The sequence below is a fragment of the Belonocnema kinseyi genome, chromosome 1 (genome assembly GCF_010883055.1).
Source record: "Belonocnema kinseyi isolate 2016_QV_RU_SX_M_011 chromosome 1, B_treatae_v1, whole genome shotgun sequence".
Taxonomy (NCBI): Eukaryota; Metazoa; Arthropoda; class Insecta; order Hymenoptera; family Cynipidae; genus Belonocnema; species Belonocnema kinseyi.
In genome coordinates, this window is record NC_046657.1 from 132320976 (window position 1) to 132342718 (window position 21743).

The window sequence follows — 21743 nt, forward strand, 5'->3', positions numbered from 1 at the left end:
ATAATTATAATTTCGTCTTGGAACAGGGAATTTTTAAGAAAAATTCTAATTCTTAGTTGAAAGGGAAAATTTTCGAAAAGTATTAAAATTTCGTATTTGGAAGAGGAATTTTCAATTTTTAACCAATTTTAAGTTGAAACAAGTATTTTTTGAAAAGGGAATTTCAAACAAAAATTCTTATTCTCTGTGGAAACGAACGAGTCATTTTTGAAAAAAATTAAATTATAAATTAGAATAGAGAATTCTACAAAAAATTATAATTCTCACTATTGCTTGAAATGGAGAATTTTCGAAGATTTAAAATTCTGAACTTAACGGGGAATTTTTCGAGAAAAAAATTCGGATTTAAACAGCGAATTTTTTTATTTTAACTAATTCTTTGCTGGAACTGGAATTTAAATTTGCTTGAAATGGTATGATTTTGAAAAATTTTTAATTGATAGATTGATTCTTCAATTTAGGGAATTGAAAATGATAAAATACGTGTAAATTATTAAGCATTGGAATACAAAATTGTTGAATAAAGTAACTTTAATATCAATTTTCAAAGTTTAAAATTCAAGTATTTCACTTTGAATGCTTTCATTTGCAATTCAGTTTTTATAACTTCGAATGGACCAATTTTTAGATTTAGTGTTCGATTTAAAAAAATTTTAAATAATAATTATTTGGACTCTTTTATAATTACTGAAAATCTTTCAAATAATTAAAGAAATGTAAGTTTCTTTATAGCCCTAGAAATTGTTGAAATCTGTAGAAATAAAAATTTATTTTATTCCTTAAAGTGCTCTAGAAATTCATTGAAATCCCTTAGAATTCAGTGAAATCTTGGAAATTGTAATAATTCAATAAAATAATTTGAAATCCCTTGAATTTAATTTAAATTTATTTATTCAAATTCCTTGAAATATTTTAACGTCACTTGAAATTGAATTTAATTTATTTTCCGAATTTCTCTAGAAATCTCTTACAATCGGATTAAAAATTTTTGGGGATCCTACAAATTTCATGGAAATTCCCTAAATTTCTTGGAATTCTGCGGAATCTTTTAAAAATAGTAAAAATCTTCAAAATTTTTTGAAATAGAATTAATTTTATTTTCTATAGTTCTATACAAATTCGCAGTTGAAATTTTTTGAAATAATAATAATCTATTAAATTTAAAATTCCTTGAATGTAAAATAAATTAAATTTATTCATTAAATTTCTCTAAAAAAATACCGTTCAAATTTCTGGAAATCCTTGAAAATTAAATAAATTCCTTTCATTCCTTTGCAGATCTTTTCTTAATTTATTGAATAATTTAAATATTATTTATATTCAAAGAATTTCAAAAGGTTTATACTTATTTAAATTGATTTTTACGATTTCACGAGATTTTAACAATGTGTTTTAGAGAAATTTAGGTAATAAATTACATTTTATTTCAACTTAATTTCTATAAATTTTAAGTGCTTAAACTTAAAATTTTTTAATTTTTGTGCTATAGCATTGAAAAGTATTATTTCCAATTAAAATTCAATTTTTTTTGAAGAGGAAATATTCTTGATTTTGAGAACGACTTAAATAATATAAAAATTGTTTATTTAAGAAAATATTTTTCTCTGTCTTTTTGTATCGTAAATTGATTTTCAATAACCTAAGTATCTCCAATTTTAAAAAATTATTTAATGTAAGAAATCGTTAAAAATGATTTCATATTATTCAAAAACTAAATTTTTAACAGTTTCTGGCTATGTTAACGTATTTTTCTTTACAAAAATCGTGGTTTTGTATAAAAAATCATTAGATTTTAAAGTTTCATAATTTGTTATGAATTTTAAGTTACGTTAACATTTTACACAATATTTGGCATTGGAAACAAAAATCATTATTATTTACGCAAGGCTTAGAATATTTCAGCAATTATGGATTATATGTTCGGTTTTTTGTTCGGAAACTATTACAAATTTGAAACAAAAAAATATACCAATAGGTTCCGACGAAAAGAATAAAAAAATGTATTTTACAAAAATCAGATATAAAATAGATTCACATATTTGAACAATTTCAGGTTATATTTATCAAGGAAATTCTTATATTTCAAAAAATATTTCCAATTTTCACTCGATATTTGTTTCAAATAATAAAATTTACAGGCTTAAACAATTTCGGATTGTGTTATGGTTTTTATTCAAAATTAAAATTTTTATTTAGAAAATCTTTATTTTTTAAAGAAGATTATAAATTTTTAAACAATTTTAGGTTATGTTAGCATTTTACAGAAAAAATTGTATTTTGAAAGAAAAATCGTAATTTAAACAAGATTTTGAATGTTTGAACAATTTGAGGTGACTTTACTGTTTCTGGTTGTAAATAGTTGTTTTTTATTTTTAAAAAAACTTTATATTTCAAAGAAGATTCACATATTTTAACAATTATTTTAGGTGATATCAAGATTTGTTTACCAAAAATTGACGTTTTAAAACAAAAATCAATATTGTTTGAACAAGAGAAAAAAAATTTCACCGGAAATGTATTATTTTAAACAAATATCATTAGATTTAGAAAATTATAGTTATTAACAATTTTATATTTTTTTCGTCAGAAATTATCAGTATTTTTTATGTGGTAATAGTATTTATATAATATTGACCATTTTTTTGACAAAACACAATTTAAATTTAAATCAAATGATTTTTTTAAAATTATAAGCTCCGATGATTTTAGTCTAAAATGACAACATTTAAAAGCTTGAAGAATTTCGAATTTTATTAGTGTTTTTAGTCGGAAATTAAAATTATTATTCAAAAGTTATTAGATTTGAAAGTGGATTATAAGGTTTTTTAACAGTTTTAGGTTATGTTGACGTTTTACCGAAAAGAAATCGGTATTTTAAAACAAAAATGATTGTAATTTAAACAAGATTTAGATTATTTGAAAATTTTTTTAAACATTTCAGGTTATGTTAACTTTTTTACCGGAAGTCATAGATTAAAAAAAAATAGGTTTAAAATAAACTTGACAATCGTAAACAATATTTTTTTTACGTTAGTATTTCGGGACGATTGAAAAATCACGAAAATAAATTTCCCGAATTTGAAAATTTCCAAATATTAGCATTTTAATTTTGTTTTATAATTATAAATTGTGATTGTAAAATAATTTTAATTGTAATAATTTAATTTAATTAATTTTATAAATAAAAATTTTTTAATTGTTTAAATTCCGGAATTTTATAATTTGGAAATTTTTTAGTTCGTATATTTTGAATTTGGCAATTTTCTGTTGGGAATTTCATTATCTGGGAATTGACAGTGTCAGAAGGGTTTTTGATTGCATCTATTTATGTTGTACAAAAATATTATATTTATACTAAATTTTGAAGTTATGATATCAAGTTTTATCAAATATAAAAAAAAAATCGTCGCTTTTAGATAATGTAGATACTATGAAGTACACTTTTTTTTTTATCAATATTAAATTTATATTTTAATTTAAAAATTATGCGAGACGAAATAATAATCGTGCGCGTATCGAGCGGTTCTGTTTTCTAGTTTCTTCTAAAAAGATTATTTCTCGTTTTTTTATATCTAAAAAAATTAATTTTCAATCTTTCCCTTATTTCCCCTATTTTTTTGTAAAAAATTATCCTATTTTCCCTTTTTTTGAGTTCTGTTTGCACGTTTAAATTTGCAACGATTTATGAAAAAATTTGAATTCTAGAAATCCACAAAGTCTTCTGTGGATATGGAACCGATTCCAGTGAGGTACGAAATGCGAGGATTTAATTCTCTTTTGGGTTCTCACTACGATCACTATTATTTGGAGTACGAGTGGTATTCGTTCGATACACCAAGCGCTGAAGTCTTTGAAATCACTGGAAGTAAGTTTCTCTTCTTTTTTTTCAACATTAAAATGAGATTTAAACCAATTTTTAAATCGAAATTTTACACATTCAGTGGATTTCCAAATAAAATTCTCGTTACATTTTGGAATTATAAACATTTTAAGGCCCGGCAAATCAATTTCTTTTTTTTGAAATGAAGAGCATTCAGTCTGAAATTTCAATTTGGGATATATTTGAAATAAAAATAATTTTGAGCGTTTGGATAAATGTTCAATTTTTATTTTGAGAGTTCACAATGTTTAATTTTTAATTGGTGAAATGTTTATTGGTCTAAATTAAAAATTCTTATATTATATGAAAAAAATTTAATTCAATTTTGGTGGCTTTCATTTTTAATGTGAACAAGTTGTGAAAATTCATTTTATATTTTTTCAAATTTTAATTAAGCTTTTAAAATTGTTTCGTTAAAAAAAAAGTAGGAAGCGACTGAAAAATCCCGAAAAATAAAATTCTTGACAGAAAATTGCCAAATTATAAAATTTTCGAGTTTGAACAATTAAAAAAAATTGTTCTTTAATGAATATTATTCATTTATTAAAATTACAATAATAAATTTTTTTCGTCACTTAGAATCATTGTTTGAATTAAAAATAATAACTGAAAAAATATACTTCTGGATACATTTTTTAAATGTTCACAGTATTTTTAGAAATTTACAGAAAGCGTTCTTAAAAATGAATTGAATTTTGCAAAATTTGTTTGGAAAATTTAATTAAGTTAGAAGAAAATGTTGGGATAAGTTTTTTTTTTGTTTGAGGCGCGCGTCTTTTTACATTTATTTTTTTGGGATGACTGAAAAATCCCGAAAAATAAAATTCCCGATACTGTAAAATTCCAGAATTGGAAAATTCCCGAATATTCGCGAATTTTACAGTATCGAGAATTTTATTTTCCGAGAATTTTCAGTCCCATGTTTTTATAAAATTTTTAAATTATTTAATTCGGAAATTTTCTACTTCAGATATTTCATAATTCAGCAATTTCAAATATCAAGAATTTTATTATTCGGGATTTTTCAAATTTAGTAATATTAAACACGTTTCGGGAATTTTATTCTTCGGTATTTTCAATCGTTCCAAAAGCAGTTTAAAATTGTTTAGTCTAAGGTTTTGAAAACCTTGCATTTTAAATTCTATAATATTAAAATCAAATGTGAATTTTTTTTAACTTGTTCTCCATTCTCAATTATTATTATTTAATTTTGGAATGCCTTAATTTGGAAATTGGTCAGTTTTTAAATTAAGAAACATTAATTTTCAGTTTTAAATACAATTTTGAATGTTTCTCATTTCCAGACTGCGTTTTAGTGAAAAGTTTTTTGGCTACATTTGACAGTTTTACAGATTGAGACAATTTATTAATTAAAAACATACAATTTTCAGTATATTAGTGAACAATTTTGTTTAATTCTGATGTTTTTAAAGTGATTTTTTTCATATTTAAGGGAATTTAAATTATTATCATTATTAAAAATTATTAGAATAAAATTTAAAAATTTTTCAAATTTGAAAGATTGAGAACTAAAATTTTTAAGGTGGCCTCTAGACTTGGAAACCGGAAATTTTACAAATTAAAAAAAAATTGTCCAACTTTGATCATAATCTTTTTTTTTATTATTATTAGTTAAATTGTTATCTTTTTCAATTATATAATTAATTAATTTCTTTAAATTGAATTCTACTTTATGATTTAAAAACTTAATAATAATTGATTTTGCAAGACGATTCGGAATCAGGTCACAATTTTAGAACTTATAAACTATTTTCAATTTTAATATAACTTCAAAATAATATAATCATAATTCAAGGCCTTTATTAAATTTCAAATATTATTTTAGTCTAAAATATTCGATTTTTAAACCATTTAATTTGAAATTTTTAAATTAAGAAAAACCACAATTATTTAATATTTAGAAATATCTGACTGTTCGTTTAAAATCAGTAATTATAAAATAAATATTGAGAACTAAACAAAAAAACAAAACTCAACTTTGAATGTTACAATTTTAATTGTCTTATTTGGAAAAATTTAATTTGTAAATCAAATTGTTGAATTTTCATGTATAAATAACAATTGAACGACCATTATTCTCAAAATAAAATCGAGTAAGTTGAAGACATATTTAGAAGTTTTGAAAAAATTCAAAATTAATTTTAATTTTTAATTTTTTAAAGTCAAATACAGATTTTGGTCGATTTCCAAAACAAAAATGAGAAACCTTTTTAAGAATTTCGAAAAACTTTAGAAGAATATAAAAAAAATCCGAGGAAAATTGAAAATATTTTTTTTATTTTTAACAATTAATTTGAAGAGAATATTTAAAAAGATATACAAAGTTATCAGAAAACTTATTGAAAACTTATTAAGAAAAATTCGAATCATTTTAAAATATGTTTAAAAGTTCTGAAAAAATTGGTTCAAATAATTTACAATTCGAAAAAATATTTCAATTATTTAAAATTAAAATAATTTATATTTCAGAAGTGGATCTGAATCTTTTAACTCTATAGTTTATAAAAGTCTAAAATCTTATTGACCATGAAAAATGTCTCGTTTTTTCCGTGGTTTTTTCGCTATATACGAACTAAATTAATATTAATATCATATTTTTTAAATTAATTATTAATTCATTAATTTTTTTAAATTAATATAATAATATTAATTAATCTTGTTTGGTTGAAAATTCTAGTATTTAGTTTAAAATTTGATTATTTAGTTGAAAATGCAAATGTTTTGTTAAAAATTCATGTTTTTGATTGATTTATCTTGTTAGTTACAAATTTAACTAATCCATTGTTTTAAAATTAATCTTCTGGGTTAAAAAAAATCATCTTTTGAGTTGAACTCTTTTGTTGAAAAATCATTTCTTTTTTTTAATTGATTTTTTTGTTGCAAATTGATTTTTTCCGGTTGGAAATTTAGGTATTTAAAAAAAAATGTGTCTGTTTTGTTCGAAAATTAATTTTTTGATTGAAAATTGATCCTTTTTGGTTAAAAATGCAACTGCTTTGTTTTAAATTAATCTAACTTGGTTGAGGGTGCGACAGTTTGGTAGAATATTAACTTTTTTGTCAAAAATTTATATTTTTGTTTTTAATTTTAACTATTTTGATGAAAATGCAACTTTTTGGTAAAAAAAATTAACTTTTCTGTTAAAAAATCATATTTTCACGTTGAAAATTCAACCGTTTTGTAAATAATTCGTCCCGTTGTCTTTAAAAAAAATGTTTAAACGTAATGGATTTTGCTGAAAATTTGTGATTTTTTTTTATAGAAACTTAATCTCCTGGGGTCAAAAATTAATATTTTTCAGTTAAAAATTCAAATATTTGGTCAGTAGTTAAATTTTTTGTTTTCAAACAAGTTTTAATTTTTTAGTTGAATTGTTTTATTTTTAATTTATTTTTTACTTAGATATAAACAATGTGAACTAAAACGTGGATAAAAGTTCATATTTTTTAGAAATCTATCTTTTAAATTAAAATTAAAATTTTTTTATTGGAATTTTTTTAAATTAAAAATTGTAGCATTTAATTAAAAATTGTATTCTTTTGTTTAAAATTGTTTGAGAAATTTTGGTAAAAAAATTAACTTTTGTTAAAAAATCATATTTTCACGTTGAAATTCAACCGTTTCGTAGACAATTCGTCCATTCGTTTTTAAAAATCAACAATTTTCTTAAAAATAATGTATTTTGTTGAAAATTTGTGTTTTTTTTTCTCGAAAATTAATCTTCTTGGGTCAAAAAATAATATTTTCAGATAAAAATTTAACTATTCGGTTGATAGTTTAACTTTTTTTTAAACAAGCTTCGAAGTTCCACTTGAATTGTTTAATTTAATTTAGTTGGGTATAATAAAATGTCAACTAAAACATTGATAAAAAATCATATTAAAAAAATATATATATCCTTGATTAAAAATTTTACTTTCTTTATTGAAAATTTGATTTTTTTAGTTAAAAATTCTAGTATTTAATTAAAAAGTGTGTTCTTTTGTTTGAAATACAACTATTTCGTTAAAAATTCACCTTTTTGTTAAGACATTTTGGTAATCATTAATTTTTCTGTTAAAAAATCATATTTTGACTCTAAAAATGCAATCGTTTTGTAGATGTTTTTTCGATTTCTTATTTAACATAGTTGGAAATTCTGTATTGAAAATTCTAGTATTTAATTAAAAATTATATTTTTGTTTGTTAAAAAATTCATTTTTTGCTTTTGGAGATTTATTTAACTGCTTTTGAAAAGATAACCATTCTATTTTTTGGAAATTAGGCTTCTGGGTTAAACAATCATCTTTTGGTTTGAATTTTTTTGTCAAAAATAAATTTTTTTATTCGTCAATCATTTTAGTTGAAAATTTATTTCTTTGACTGAAAATATAATTATTTTGTTAAAAATTCGTTATTTTTTGTAGAACATGAAGCATCTTGCTGGATAATTCATATTTTTTTGTTTTAAATTTCACTTTTTAGTTAAAAGTTCATCGTTTATAGTTGAAAAAAATCTCCAACTTGGATTTTAACAGATTTTTAAATAATTAAAGATTTTCAAATTTTAAATTTTTAAGCTCACATTTTAATTTAAAGAATTTTAAAATGCAGTTTTAAAGGCTTAAACTATTAAAAATCATGAGCATTGAAAATCAAAGATTTTCGATAAAAAAAAAACTTTTTAGCTGATTAACTGTAAATATATTCCAAACTAAAAAAAAAACTAAACTTTGAAAGTTACCATGTTAATTGTTCTATTTAAAAGAATATAGATTTTGGCAAATTTTTTTATTTAGAATAAAAAAATTCCATAGGATAATGGAAAATGATTTTCGATTTTGAAAAATTTATTTTAAGACAATATTTTAAAAGATTTACAAAGATTTACAAAATTATCCAAAATTAATTTGGTATAAAAATTTGGTTCATTTGGTAGGATATTAAAAAAATCTGTTGAAAGAATGTTAGGGAAAATTCGAATCATTTTAAAGGGTTTTAAGAAGTTCTGAAGAAATTAAAAAATTAATTAAAATTTTGAAAAAATGTAAAACCACATGTAAATCTTTAAAGATACTGAAATAAAATATTGAAGCATTTTAAGGGGTTTTAAACTATTTAAAATAAAAATTATTTAACTTTTAATTTAGTAGCTTCCATTTTATACGTGTACATTATTGAAAATTTGAACACAACTTTTTTGAATTAAAAAACTTTCAAGCTTCACTTTTAAAAGTTTAAAATTGCAGCTTAGTTATTACTACTTTAAGTCGAAAAATGTAAGCAACATTGTTTTTTGTGGAGATAAAAAATAGCCTAAAATTTGAAAAATTACTATAAATTTTTTTAAATTTTACTTTCTATCCATTTTTTTAACCGTTTCTTTTTATTATTTGGATTTAAAATTGTTCAATTCAAAGAGCTATCAATTTTAAATTGCGCAATTTTGATCACTTAATTTGCAATATCTTGAAATTATAATTATTCAATTTAGAGAATGTTTTCCAGTTTAAATTATTTTAACATATAAATGCTTAAACCTTAAGTTGAAATGAACGAGAAATTTTTTTATATAGTTATATAAGAAACAAAAAGAAATTTTTTTTTCTGAATTTTTAGTGGTACTATTTTTGAAATATTTATTTCAGACACAACTTGTGTCGGTTTCCCTGGACCCGGAGACAAGCACATTTACACTTTCAATCCCATGAAAGAGTTTATCAATAATTATGAAGGACATGTGGAAACTGCTTTCGATCGATTCAAAAACGCACACAGCAGAGAATACAAAACAAATGTGGAACACCATCGTCGCAAGGAACTTTTCCGACAAAATTTGAGGTGCGTTTTATTCATTAATTGCCAATATCTTGATTAAATTATAAAAAAAAAGAATTCTACTCACCTGGAAAATCTTGAAGTGTCGGGTCATTTTTTTTCTTCACTTTTTCTCTGAAAAATATTTTACTTCTTAGTAGTTTTTTTATTTCTTTTTTACTTTTACTTACTTTTTTACTTTCTTTTTAATTTTACTTCTTGGCAGTTGAATTTCCAACGAAAAAAATGGAATATCAACAAAAAATATAAGGGCTGATATTTCAAACAAGAAAAAATAGTTATTTTAAATAAAAAAATTTATAAATTGAGCCAAAAACGACGAGTCTTCAACAAAATAGATGAATTCTCAAAGAAAACTGATTAATTTTTTACCAAACAGTTTCATTTTCATCTAAGTAGATAAATTTTTAACGCAAATGATTAATTTTGTAAGAAAAAAAAAGAATTTTCAACAAAGTACATAAATTTCAACAAAATAAATGAATTTTGCACTATAAAGATAAATTTTCTACTGAAAAATACCAATTTTGCCAAAATCCAACATAAATTTTTGTCAAATAGTTAAATTTTTAACCAAGAAAATTTATTTTCTACAAAAAAAAATTTTCCAACAAATTAGTTTAATCCTGAACGAAAAACAGATTAATTTTCCATCAAATAGTTCTATTTTTAACCGGAATTTTCGTAAACTGAATAGATAAATTTTTAACAACAAAAAAATGAATTTTCAACACAAAAGATTAATTTTCTACCAAAAAGACGATTTTTTTAACAAACAAAAAAAAAATATTTTTTTAAACAAATCTTTGAAATTTCAACCAGGAAAATTAATTTTCTCTCTCTCAAAAAAAAATTATTTCCAAAAAATAGTTGAAACCTCAACCAAAACAGATTAATTTGCAACCAAAGAGTTGCATTTTTGATCCAAAAAATGAGCTTTCTACAAAACAGTTAAAGCTTTAACTAATTATTTAAATTTCCACACAAAAAATTAATTTTTAACAATTTATGTAAATATTCAACTAAAAATAGTTTAAACTAACTAAAAAGTTTAAAATATTAATTTTGACCAACAAAAAAACGAATTTTCAATTTAAATTGTGAATTATCAAACAAAAATATTAAGTTTTAAAAAATTGGTTCGACTTTCAACCAAGAAATTGAATTTTCGGTCTGAAAAAAATGTTTAACGAAAAATGTAATGTTGGTTAATTTAATGAAAGAAGATCTTTATTTTTAAAAAAAACGTTGAATTTAAAGAAAAATGAATTTTCAATAAAACAGTTGAATTTTGAAAAAATAAAAATTATTAATCAAGAAAAAAATGTGTGAAATAATTTGTTAAATTTTCAAGCCACAAAGATGAATTTTCTAGAAAACAATTAAATTTTTTGCACAATAATATGAAGTTTTAATTAAAAATTTAATTTTATACCAATTAACTTAATTTTTAACACAAAAAAACAGCATATTTTTGACTAAAATTATGAATTTGGAGAGAAAAAAAAAACTTCAGCGAAAGAGTTGAATTTTTTATCTAAAAGAATGAATTTTCAACAAATAAAAAAATATATATACATATTAGTCAAGAAAAAAAGTGTGAAATAAATTGTTAAATTTTCAAGCCACAAAGACGAATTTTCTACAATATAATTAAATTTTCTACACAAGAATATAAAGTTTCAAAAAAAGTTAATTTTTTACTAATTCACTGATTTTTTATCTTTAAAAAAACAACACATTTTAAAAAAAATTTGTGAATTTGGAAAAAAAATTAAACTTCAACGAAGGAGTTGAATTTTTGGTCTAAAAACATCAATTTTTAACAAATAATGTAATAAGTTCATCAATGTAATGAAAGAAGATTTTTATTTAAACAAAAAACAAAAGAAAAAAACAGTTAAATTTAAAGAAAAATGAATTTTCTACAAAATAGTTGAATTTCTCACAAAATTGTTTAATTTTCGAAAAATAAATACAGAAAGAGATGATTTTTCAAACAAAAAAGGTGAATATCCGTCAAAATAGTCGAATTTAATAAAAAAAATTTCAAGCCACAAAGACGAATTTTCTACAAAACAATAAAATTTTCTACCAATGCACTGAATTTCTAACCCAAAAAAGCCATATTTTTGACTAAAATTATGAAGCTTGAGGGAAAAAATTAAACTTAACGAAAGAGTTGAATTTTTGATTTAAACGTATGATTTTTCAATGAAAAACGTTATAGTTGATCAATGTAATGAAAGAGGATTTTTATTTTGATCAAAAAAACCATTAAATTTGAACAAAAAATTTTTCAAACAAAATACTTTAATTTGTCATTTCGAGAAAAGGATACAAAGAGAGATAAATATTCAACAAAATATTCGAATTAAAAAAAAATTGTGAGTCAAGAAAAAAAAGTGTGAAATAAAAATTGTCTGCACAAGAAAGTTGAAGTTTCAGAAGAAAAATAACCATTAAAAAACCCAAAAAAAAAACAACATATTTTCGACTAAAATTATGAATTTGGAGAAAAAAATTAAAATTCAACGATAGAGTTGAATTTTTGATCTAAAAAGGTGAATTTTTAAGGAAAAATCTAATAATTGATATTTCAACAAAAAATATTTTAATTAAAAATAAAATATTTGTGTTTAAGGGAATTTGACACACTCAATTCCAGTTTACTGAATTTTCTCTGAACTTAAGAACTGTGTAGGAATTTTGCTAAAAATTATTTTAAAAAAAATTAAAACTGGAACGATTTTTAAAAATATTTCATTTCTTTGTTCTCTAAGATATTTTAAATATAAAAAAGTTCTTAGGTTTGAAACATTTCAAGGTTACAAAGGAAATATGTCAAAAAAAATGGTCGCAATCTTAATTTTTTTCAAATTAATTTTTGGCGAAATTCATACTCAAATGAAATACACAAAATTCGTTTATGGTCTTCTGATACATTTTCCAAAGTTTCAGTCTGATATTTTATTTACAAAAAAATTTTGTACGTTCAAAAAAAAATTCACGAAAGTCACATGTTAAATTTTCAACCAATTTTTACCAAATTTTTAACCAAATAGTTAAATTTTTGAAAAAAAACATTGATTTTCATCAAAATTCATGCATTTTCAACTAAATAAAGATAAATTTTTGAGCAAAAATGTAAAAGTTAAATTTGTAGTTCAAAAAGTAATTTTTAACTTGATTTTAAACTATGTGAAAACGAATTTTCAACAAAATGGTTAAATATTTAAGAAAAAAAAGAGTATTTTAATTAAAACTATGAATCAAAAACACCCAAAAAAACTAAAATGGCAAATTTTCAATTAAGAAAGATTTTTCAGTCAATAAAGAAGAACATTTTATCCTAAATATGGAATTTTCATAGCAACAAGTTGCAGTTTCTGCAAAACAGTTGAATTTAAAACCGAAAATATTAATTTTAACCAAAAAAGTTCATATTTAATCAAATAGTTCATTTTTCAACCAAATAAAAACGAATTTTCATATAAAAAAGATTAAATTAATTATAAACAAAAATATATAATAAATTATTAACTACAATGATCAATCTAAAATAAAAAATAATAATTTTAAACCAAATAGTTGAATTTTCAACCGAAAAGTTGAATTTTAAAACTAAAAAAAAAAATGAATCAAAAATTGAATGCTTATATTTTATGTTGAAAAAAAATGTTAACAACAAAAAAATTAATTCTCATCAAAATATTTAAATTTTGAACTAAAGAAATTCATTTTTAAAAAATACATGCATTTTCAACTTAAAAAGATAAACAACTAAACGAATTTATTAGTCACGAAGAAAAGTAATGTCAATTAAATTCATGAATTTTCAAACCAAAAAAAAATTAAATTTTATAAAGCAGTTGAATTTTTAATACGAGATTATCAGTTTTCAAACAAAAAGTTACATTTTTAGTTAGAAACTTTAATTTTATCAAGCAGAAAAAAACGTATTTTCTACCAAAATTATGAATTTTCAACCGTAAATTTTTAACCTAAAAAGTTGAATTTTCGACGAAAAATGCAATAATTGGTATTTCAATAAAAAAAAAGATTTTTATTTAAGATGAACAGTCATTTGCATTTTTAATTTTAAAAAAATATTATTTTCTACCAAAAATGACGAATTTTCAACCAATTAATTTAGTTTTGAACTAAAAAAATTATATTTACTATAAAAAAGAATTCTTAAACATTTAATTGAATTTTTAACAGAAAAAATGAAGTTTCAGCCAAAAGTTTTCAGACTCTCTTATTGGGTTCTGTTACATAATTAGTTTATATTTAAGTAAAAAAAAAAAAAAAAAATATTGGAGAGAAATTCCTTCGAAAAATAATAATAAAATTTATTATTATTAAAACTTTTTAAAAAAAATTTTTAATGAAAAATTTCCTAAATATATCAACTGTTTTTTATTTAAAATTAAAATACTTTTTACTTGAAATATTAAATATTGAATTTTTTTATAATTCACCTTTTTGGTTAAATTCGACAGCTTCTGACCTGAAAATAAAGTTTTTTTTTGTTGGAACATCAATTATTATATTTTTTATTGAAACTTAATATTTTTTAAATTAAAAATTTAACTATTTGGTAGAAAGTTCAACTTCTTTGTTAAGAATGCAATTTTTAATTTTAATGTAGTTGAAAATTCAACCATTTTGTTAAAAATTTAAATTTTTTGTTGAACATTATTCTTTTGTTTTGTTGAATTTTTTTTAATTCAGCTATTTGGTGGAAAAATCATCTTCTTAGGTTGAAAATTCAAATACGTGGTGACAAATTTAACAATATTATTAAAATTTAATTATTAACTGTTACATTTCTTATTGAAATATCAAGTATTGTATTTTTTATTGAGATTTAATATTTTTTAAATTAAAAATTTAACTATTTGTTTGAAAGTTGAATTTCTTTGTCAAGAATGAAATTTTTTATTTTAATAATTTTAGTTGAAAATTCAACCATTTTGTTAAAAATTAAAATTTTTTGTTAAACATTATTCTTTTGCTTTGTTGATAATAATTTTTTTTAAATTCAACTATTTGATGGAAAAATCATATCTGTAGGTCGCAAATTCCAAAATGTGGTTAAAAATTTAACTATATTATTCAAATTTAATTATTAACTATTACATTTTTTGTTGAAAATTCATCTTTTTGGGTAAATTCGACGGTTTCTGATTTGAAATTAAAGTATTTTTTTTTCTTGAAATATCAGGCACTGTATTTTTTATTGAGATTTAATATTTTTTAATATAAAAATTTAACTATTTGGTTGAAAGTTTAATTTCTTTGTCAAGAATGAAATTTTTTATTTTAATAATTTTAGTTGAAAATTCAACCATTTTGTTAAAAATTTTAATTTTTTGTTAAACATTATTCTTTTCTTTTGTTGATAATTAATTTGTTTAAATTCAACTATTTGGTTGAAAAATCATATTTTTAAGTCGAAAATTCAAATATGTGGTTAAAAATTTAACTATATTGTTCAAATTTAATTATTTAGCTAAGAATTCAATTATTTTGTTCAAAAAATCATATTTTTTGTTCTAAAAATTTATTTGCTTTTGGGTATAAATATTTTTGACTGAAAATTCATCTGTCTTCTAAAGAATTTGTTCTTTACTTGATTAACAAAAAAAAAAACGAAAAAGAAATCCAGAATTGTCAAGTCGTTTTTTTCAACTTTGAGTAGATAATCTGCTAAAGTTAATTTTTGAGAATTTTTTGTAAAAAATCGGAACAAAAATTTGATATTAATTTGTGGGTGATGAAACTAAATGATTTAGATTCATTCACTCTATAAATCGAGCCAACTTGGGTTACCAATTGGATGTGAATCATCTTGTTGATCGAACGGATTTGGAATTGAAAGCCTTGAGAGGAAAACAATATACGGAACACGGTTATAATGGTGGCTTGGCTTTTCCTCACGATGTAGAAAAGGAAATAGAAAAAGTGCCTGATAATGTCGATTGGCGACTTTTTGGCGCTGTGACACCTGTAAAAGGTATTTTTTTTACAAATAATCATAAAATATATATTTTTTTACTGGTAATTATATAATAATAAAATTAAGAGAAACACGTTTCTTATTTTGACTGCTTAATTGTTAAATTAAAATATATAGTTCAATTTACAGTGTTATCAAATATAATTATTAATAATAAATTTAAATAAATATTATTTTTATTTTTATTGGAAATGATCCATTTTGAAGATGGTTGCAATTGAAGATCCTATAATTTTTAAATTATAATTTAAAACGATCTAGTTTTTAATGTGTTTTTTATATTTTTTCCATTTTGAACATTTACAATTGAAAACTCTTTAAATTAAAAAAAGTATAAATAAAAATTCTAAAAGTTTGATAATTTTTAAATTGAAAAGTCAGGTTTTTAATTGTAAATCTTCCAAATTTAAGAAATTTCGTATGCAAATCATCTAAATTGAAGCTTTTTAAATTGTAAAACTGGAAACTTGCATAATTTTTAACTCTAAATTGTCGAAAATAAAATATCTTCAATTTTGAAGATTAATTATTCAAGTTTTTACAATTTTAGAGAGTCACTATTTAGAACTCGGAGTTTTAAAGAGGCATAATTAAAAATAATAAAATCTTTATGATTTTGATGATTTTGCAAATCAAAAGTCAAATTTTTAATTTTTAATCTGTCAATTTAAAGAAATTTCTGATGTAAAGCATAAAAATTATATAATTTTTTATTTATTATTATAAAAATGAAAACGGAAATTTTGAAGATTTGCAAGGTAAAATTTTACAATTAAAATATCTTGACTTTTCAAAATATAGGATTACAAATTATTAAAATTTAAAGATTTATATTGTAAAGGTAATTCGGAAATTTTTTTTTAATATTTCAATTGTGAAGATTTCCAAATAAAGATTCTCAAATTTGAACGATTTGCTGTTTAAAATGCTTCAATTTTATAGGCTTATAAATAAAAAACTCTTGAATTTTAAACATGTATAAATAGAAAAATTTCTCAATTTGTACGATTTTGGAAATCAAAAGGAAAGTTTTCAACTCTACATCTTCTAAATTGAAGAAATTTCGAATGTAAATCAACAAAGTTACAGAATTTGTCAATATTAATGATCAAAATAAAAAGCACTTAAATTTTTTAAATTTTGAAGGTAAAGTTTACAATTTGGAAGAATTACTATTAAAATCTCTTGAATTTCGAAAATGTAGGATTTAAAATTATGAAAATTTCAAGATTTATAGTATAAAGGTAACTAGGAACATTTTTTTGAATATTTTAATTTTGGAAATTTACAATTTTAAGAATAAGCAATTTAATGTTAATTTGGAATTGAAAACTTGACTTTTGGTTTCCAAAATTATCAAAATTAAATATTTTTACCTTTACCTTTACCTTTGAATTCCAAAATCACCAATTTTTCAACATAAATACAGCATTTTTAATTGTAAAACTTGAAACTTGCGTAAATATTTATTACAAATTGTCAAAATTAAAAACTCTTTAATTTTAAAGATTTACAATTTTAAATTCTACAATTTTCAAGCGTTACAGTAAAAAAAGTCTTGAATTTTAAAATATAAAATTGTAAATTATTCAATTTTCATGTCACGTTTTTCTTCATGTTTCAATTTCAAAGTTTTAGTATGCCAAATAGAAAATTATACAATTTTGATTTTTTTGCTTCGAAATTATTCAATTTTGAAGATTTAAAATTGAAATTTATTTAAATTTATAGATTTGCAATTGCAAATTCTTCAGGAATTTTACAAATTGTAATTAATCGATAAATTAATTATTGCTCAGATCAATCTGTGTGTGGTTCTTGTTGGAGTTTTGGAACAACTGGAGCAGTGGAAGGGGCTTATTTTATGAAATACCACAAACTCGTTCGCTTATCGCAGCAGGTAAAACTGCAATAAAAATATAATTTAATTTATCATTCTTCATTTCTGTTGATTTTAATTTTCCTTCTCTCGATTCTGCCTTTTTTCGGGAGTTGGCACTAAAATTTAAATAAAAATTTACGCTTTGTAAGCATTTTTCCCTGTAGTTAAAAAAACTCAAACCTTCGCAACTGAAAAATTAGTTTTTTTTATGTATTAAATTTAGTTAAAATATTCAAAGTGGAAGTTAATTGTCTAATTTAAATAAGGTTTATTGTAAAAGGATTTTAAAATTGTTTTCCGACACTATTTCAAAATAACGACTGAAAAATCACGAAAAATTCAATTACGCACGCTGTAAAATTCCGAATAATAAAATTCTCAAACAATAAAATTCCCGGATTGGAGAATTTTCTAATCATAAAATTCCCTAACAGTATATAATATTTAGGAAATGAAAAAATCCCGACAGCATATAGCCGAATTATAAAATGTTCGAACTAAAAAATTTCCAAATTTAACAAATCAAATTTGTTTTAAATATGATTTATTTGTTAAAAATACATTAATCAAATATCTTTATTATAAGTTATTTGAAAAATTTTAAAAATTGTATCCTAATTTTTTTTTCTTTCAAATATTGTTATTTTAAATGCAAAAAAATTATTTTAGAAATTTCAAGCGTTAAAAATAATTGTTGTATAAAAAAATATTCAATTATTGTATTTTTAATAAATAATTCATATTCAGGGATGACTGAAAAATCCCGAGAAATAAAAATCCCGACACTGTAAAATTTCTGAAGAATAAAAATTCCTAATTGGAAAATTCCCAAATTAAAAAAATTACATTTTTTTCAAATGTGATTTATTTATTGAAAACACATTAATTAAATATCTTTATCAAAAAGTTATTTGTCATATTGTTATTTTGAATTCAAAAAATAATTTTAGACATTTCAACTCTTAAAAGTAATTTTTATTCATAAAAATATTGTTGTATTTTATTTATAATGAATTACAGAATTTGTCAGTAATAATTATCAAAATTAAAAACCATTAAAAGCTCTTGAATTTTGAAAATATAGGATTACAAATTATTAAAATTTCAAGATTTATATTGTAAAGGTAATTAGAAACACTTTTTTTTTAGTATTTCAATTTTCAATATTTACAATTCAAAATTCTCAAATTTTAACGGTTTGCTGTTTAAAATAAAATAAATAATTCATATTTAGGGATGACTGAAAAATCCCGAAAAATAAAATTCACGACACTGTAAAATTTACGAATAATAAAATTTTCGAATTGGAAATTTTTCGAAAAAATAGTCGAATTTTAAAATATCCGAATTAGAAACTTTCCAAATTAAAAAAATTAATCTCCTTCAAGTATGATCTATTTATTAAAAACACATTAATCAAGTATCTTTATTAAAAATTGATCTGTCATATTAACAGTTTCTAAACTTTTTTTTTAATGTAAAATAACAATAATTGAACAATTTTTATCCTGGATTTTTTTTCAATTGTTATATTAAATTTAAAAAAATAATTTTTGAATTTTCAAACATTAAAAATAATTTTTGTTTATAAAAATATTTGATTATTGTATTTTTAATAAATAATTCACATTTAGGTATGACTGAATATCCCGAAAAATAAAATTCCTGACACTGCAAAATTTCTGAAGAATAAAAATTCCGAATTGGAAAATTCACGATAGAAAATAGCCGAAGTATAAAATATCCTAACTAGAAATTCCCCAAATTTAAACAAAAAATTTTTCAAATGTGATTTATTTATTTGAAAAATAGTAATCAAATATCTTTATTAAAAATAAGTTTGATTAATGTATTTTAATAAATAGATCATGATTAAAAAAATTAAATTGGCTAAATTTGGGATTTTTATACTGTTCGGAAATTTTGTTATTAGAAAATTTTCAAATTCGAAATTTTATTATTCAGGAATTTTACTTTCGTAAATTTTATTATCCAGGAATTTTACAGTATCGGGAATTTTATTTTTTGGAATTTTTCAGTCATCCCTAAATATGATTTATTTATTTAAAATAAAATAATTAAATATTTTCATATACAAACATTATTTTTAAGTTAAATATTTCTAATTTTAGTTGAAAATTCATAAGTTTGATTGAAAATTAAACTATTTTGTTAAAAATTCGTTGTTTTTTTAGTGTTGAAAATTGATGTTTTAGTTCAAAATTCAACTATTGTTTCTCATTTTAGTTAAAAATGCATCACTGATTGAACATTTAACTATTTTGTTAAAAAAATTGTTTATTTTGTTAAAATTAAATGTTTTTTATTGAAAATTTTATTATTTTTAGTTCGAAATTCAACTATTTCCTTAAAAATACATGTATTTGTTGAAAAATCGTATTTTGGGTAGAAAATTGATCTTCTCGCATGAAAATTTATAATTTTTATTTAAAATTTAAGTATTGTAACTGAGAATTTAACTATTTCATTTTAGTTTGAAAACTGATTTTTTTTAGTCAAAGATTCAACTATGTAGTTGAAAATTGATTTTTTATAGTCGAAATCTTATTATTTAGTGCCAGAATCAATTTGATTTAATTATGCACTGGATTTTAGGTATAAAAATATAAAATATTATGAAAAATTATACCTAGAAAAAAACTTGAGATACCTCGAAAAAGTCTGGAATTCTGAGGGAATTTTTTTCTAGAATTTGAGTAGACAGTCAGACCTGTATTAAATGTTTTTAAATATTTTATATCGTTTTCAGGCGCTTGTCGATTGTTCCTGGGGAATGGGTAACAATGGCTGCGACGGTGGTGAAGATTTCCGTGCCTATCAGTGGATAATTAAACACGGATTACCTACTGAAGAAGATTATGGAGGATATCTTGGACAAGTCAGTTGAATCTAGAAAAACTCTATTCAAATTTCAGGATTTTTTTTTGGTCAGAACTTTTTTGCGAGCATTCTTTTTTTTAATTGTAATATAAAATTTTAATTAATTTTTTTAATTGAAATTTTCACTATGCCAGTTGTATATTCCATAATTTTAGTTACAAATTCATCTATTTGGTTGAATATTAATTTTTTTAACTAAAGATTTAACTATTTGTCATTTTTGGTAGAAATTAATCTTCTTGGTCGAAAATATATATTTTGGGATGGGAATTTTACAAGTTTTTAGAAGAAAAATCTGTCAAAATTCGATTTCAACCGTTTTTTTTAAAAATAATTAGTTGAATTATTTAAAAATTTTCCATTTTGGTTTTTTATTTTTGAGCTCATATTTTTATTTTAAACCATTTTAAAATTCTGTCTTGAAGATTTGATCAATTAAACATGAAAAGACTTTAAAATTGAAAATTTTGGGTAAAACAATTTTTATATAATTAATAAATAAATATATATTATATTTTTTTTAATGGATCTGTAATTTAAGTATTAAAAAGTGAAAAAAAAACGATTTGTCATAGAAAGTCCGGAATTGTTAAAATTTCGAAGAACAAATGAAAATTTGTAGAAAAAATTTGAGTAATTTTAAGAGCTATTTAGGAGTTTTGCAAGATTGAAAATTATCATGCAAATTTAAAAAAGTTTCCTTAAAATCTTCTAGAGTCTTGTTTGAAAATTTTGTAAATCTTTTAGAACCTTTTTAAGTATTTTGTTGAAATAATTGTTAAAAATGAAAACTTACTTTTAATTTTTCTAGGAATCTTAAGAAAGTGTTTTTATTCTTTTGAATTCTTTCACAATATTTGAAAAGGTTCTAATTTTTTTCTTTAAAATCTGCGAAAATCTACAAATAATAAATGTTCGATTGTTATTTGTACATCCAAATTTTAAGGAATTTTTTTTAATTTCCAGGATTTCCTAAAAATTCTATTAATTTTGATAAATATTTATAAGTTCGGAATTTTTTCTTTGATTGAAACGGCCATCCTGTTTTTAGTTTTGAAGCCCGAATTTTAATTTAAACAATTTCAGAATGCCGTTTTAAAGACTTAAACAATTAAAAATGAAAAGCGTTTCAAATCAAAGATTTTTGATTACAAAAACCTTTTTAGTTGATCAACTGTAAATATAAATTATAGAATCATTTTAAAAATTGAATTATA

General features: G+C 21.2%; 1 protein-coding gene across 2 annotated transcripts in view; it reads left to right on the forward strand.

Moving 5' to 3' along the window:
• Positions 1-21743, forward strand: part of LOC117182688 (digestive cysteine proteinase 1) — a 40275-nt gene that overhangs the window by 10470 nt on the left and 8062 nt on the right. For both annotated transcript variants that reach the window (XM_033375794.1, XM_033375800.1), the window contains exons 6-10: positions 3706-3865; positions 9529-9721; positions 15520-15740; positions 17543-17643; positions 20396-20524. In XM_033375794.1, the coding sequence (XP_033231685.1) occupies positions 3706-3865; positions 9529-9721; positions 15520-15740; positions 17543-17643; positions 20396-20524 (804 nt within the window). The remainder of the gene's footprint in view (positions 1-3705; positions 3866-9528; positions 9722-15519; positions 15741-17542; positions 17644-20395; positions 20525-21743) is intronic.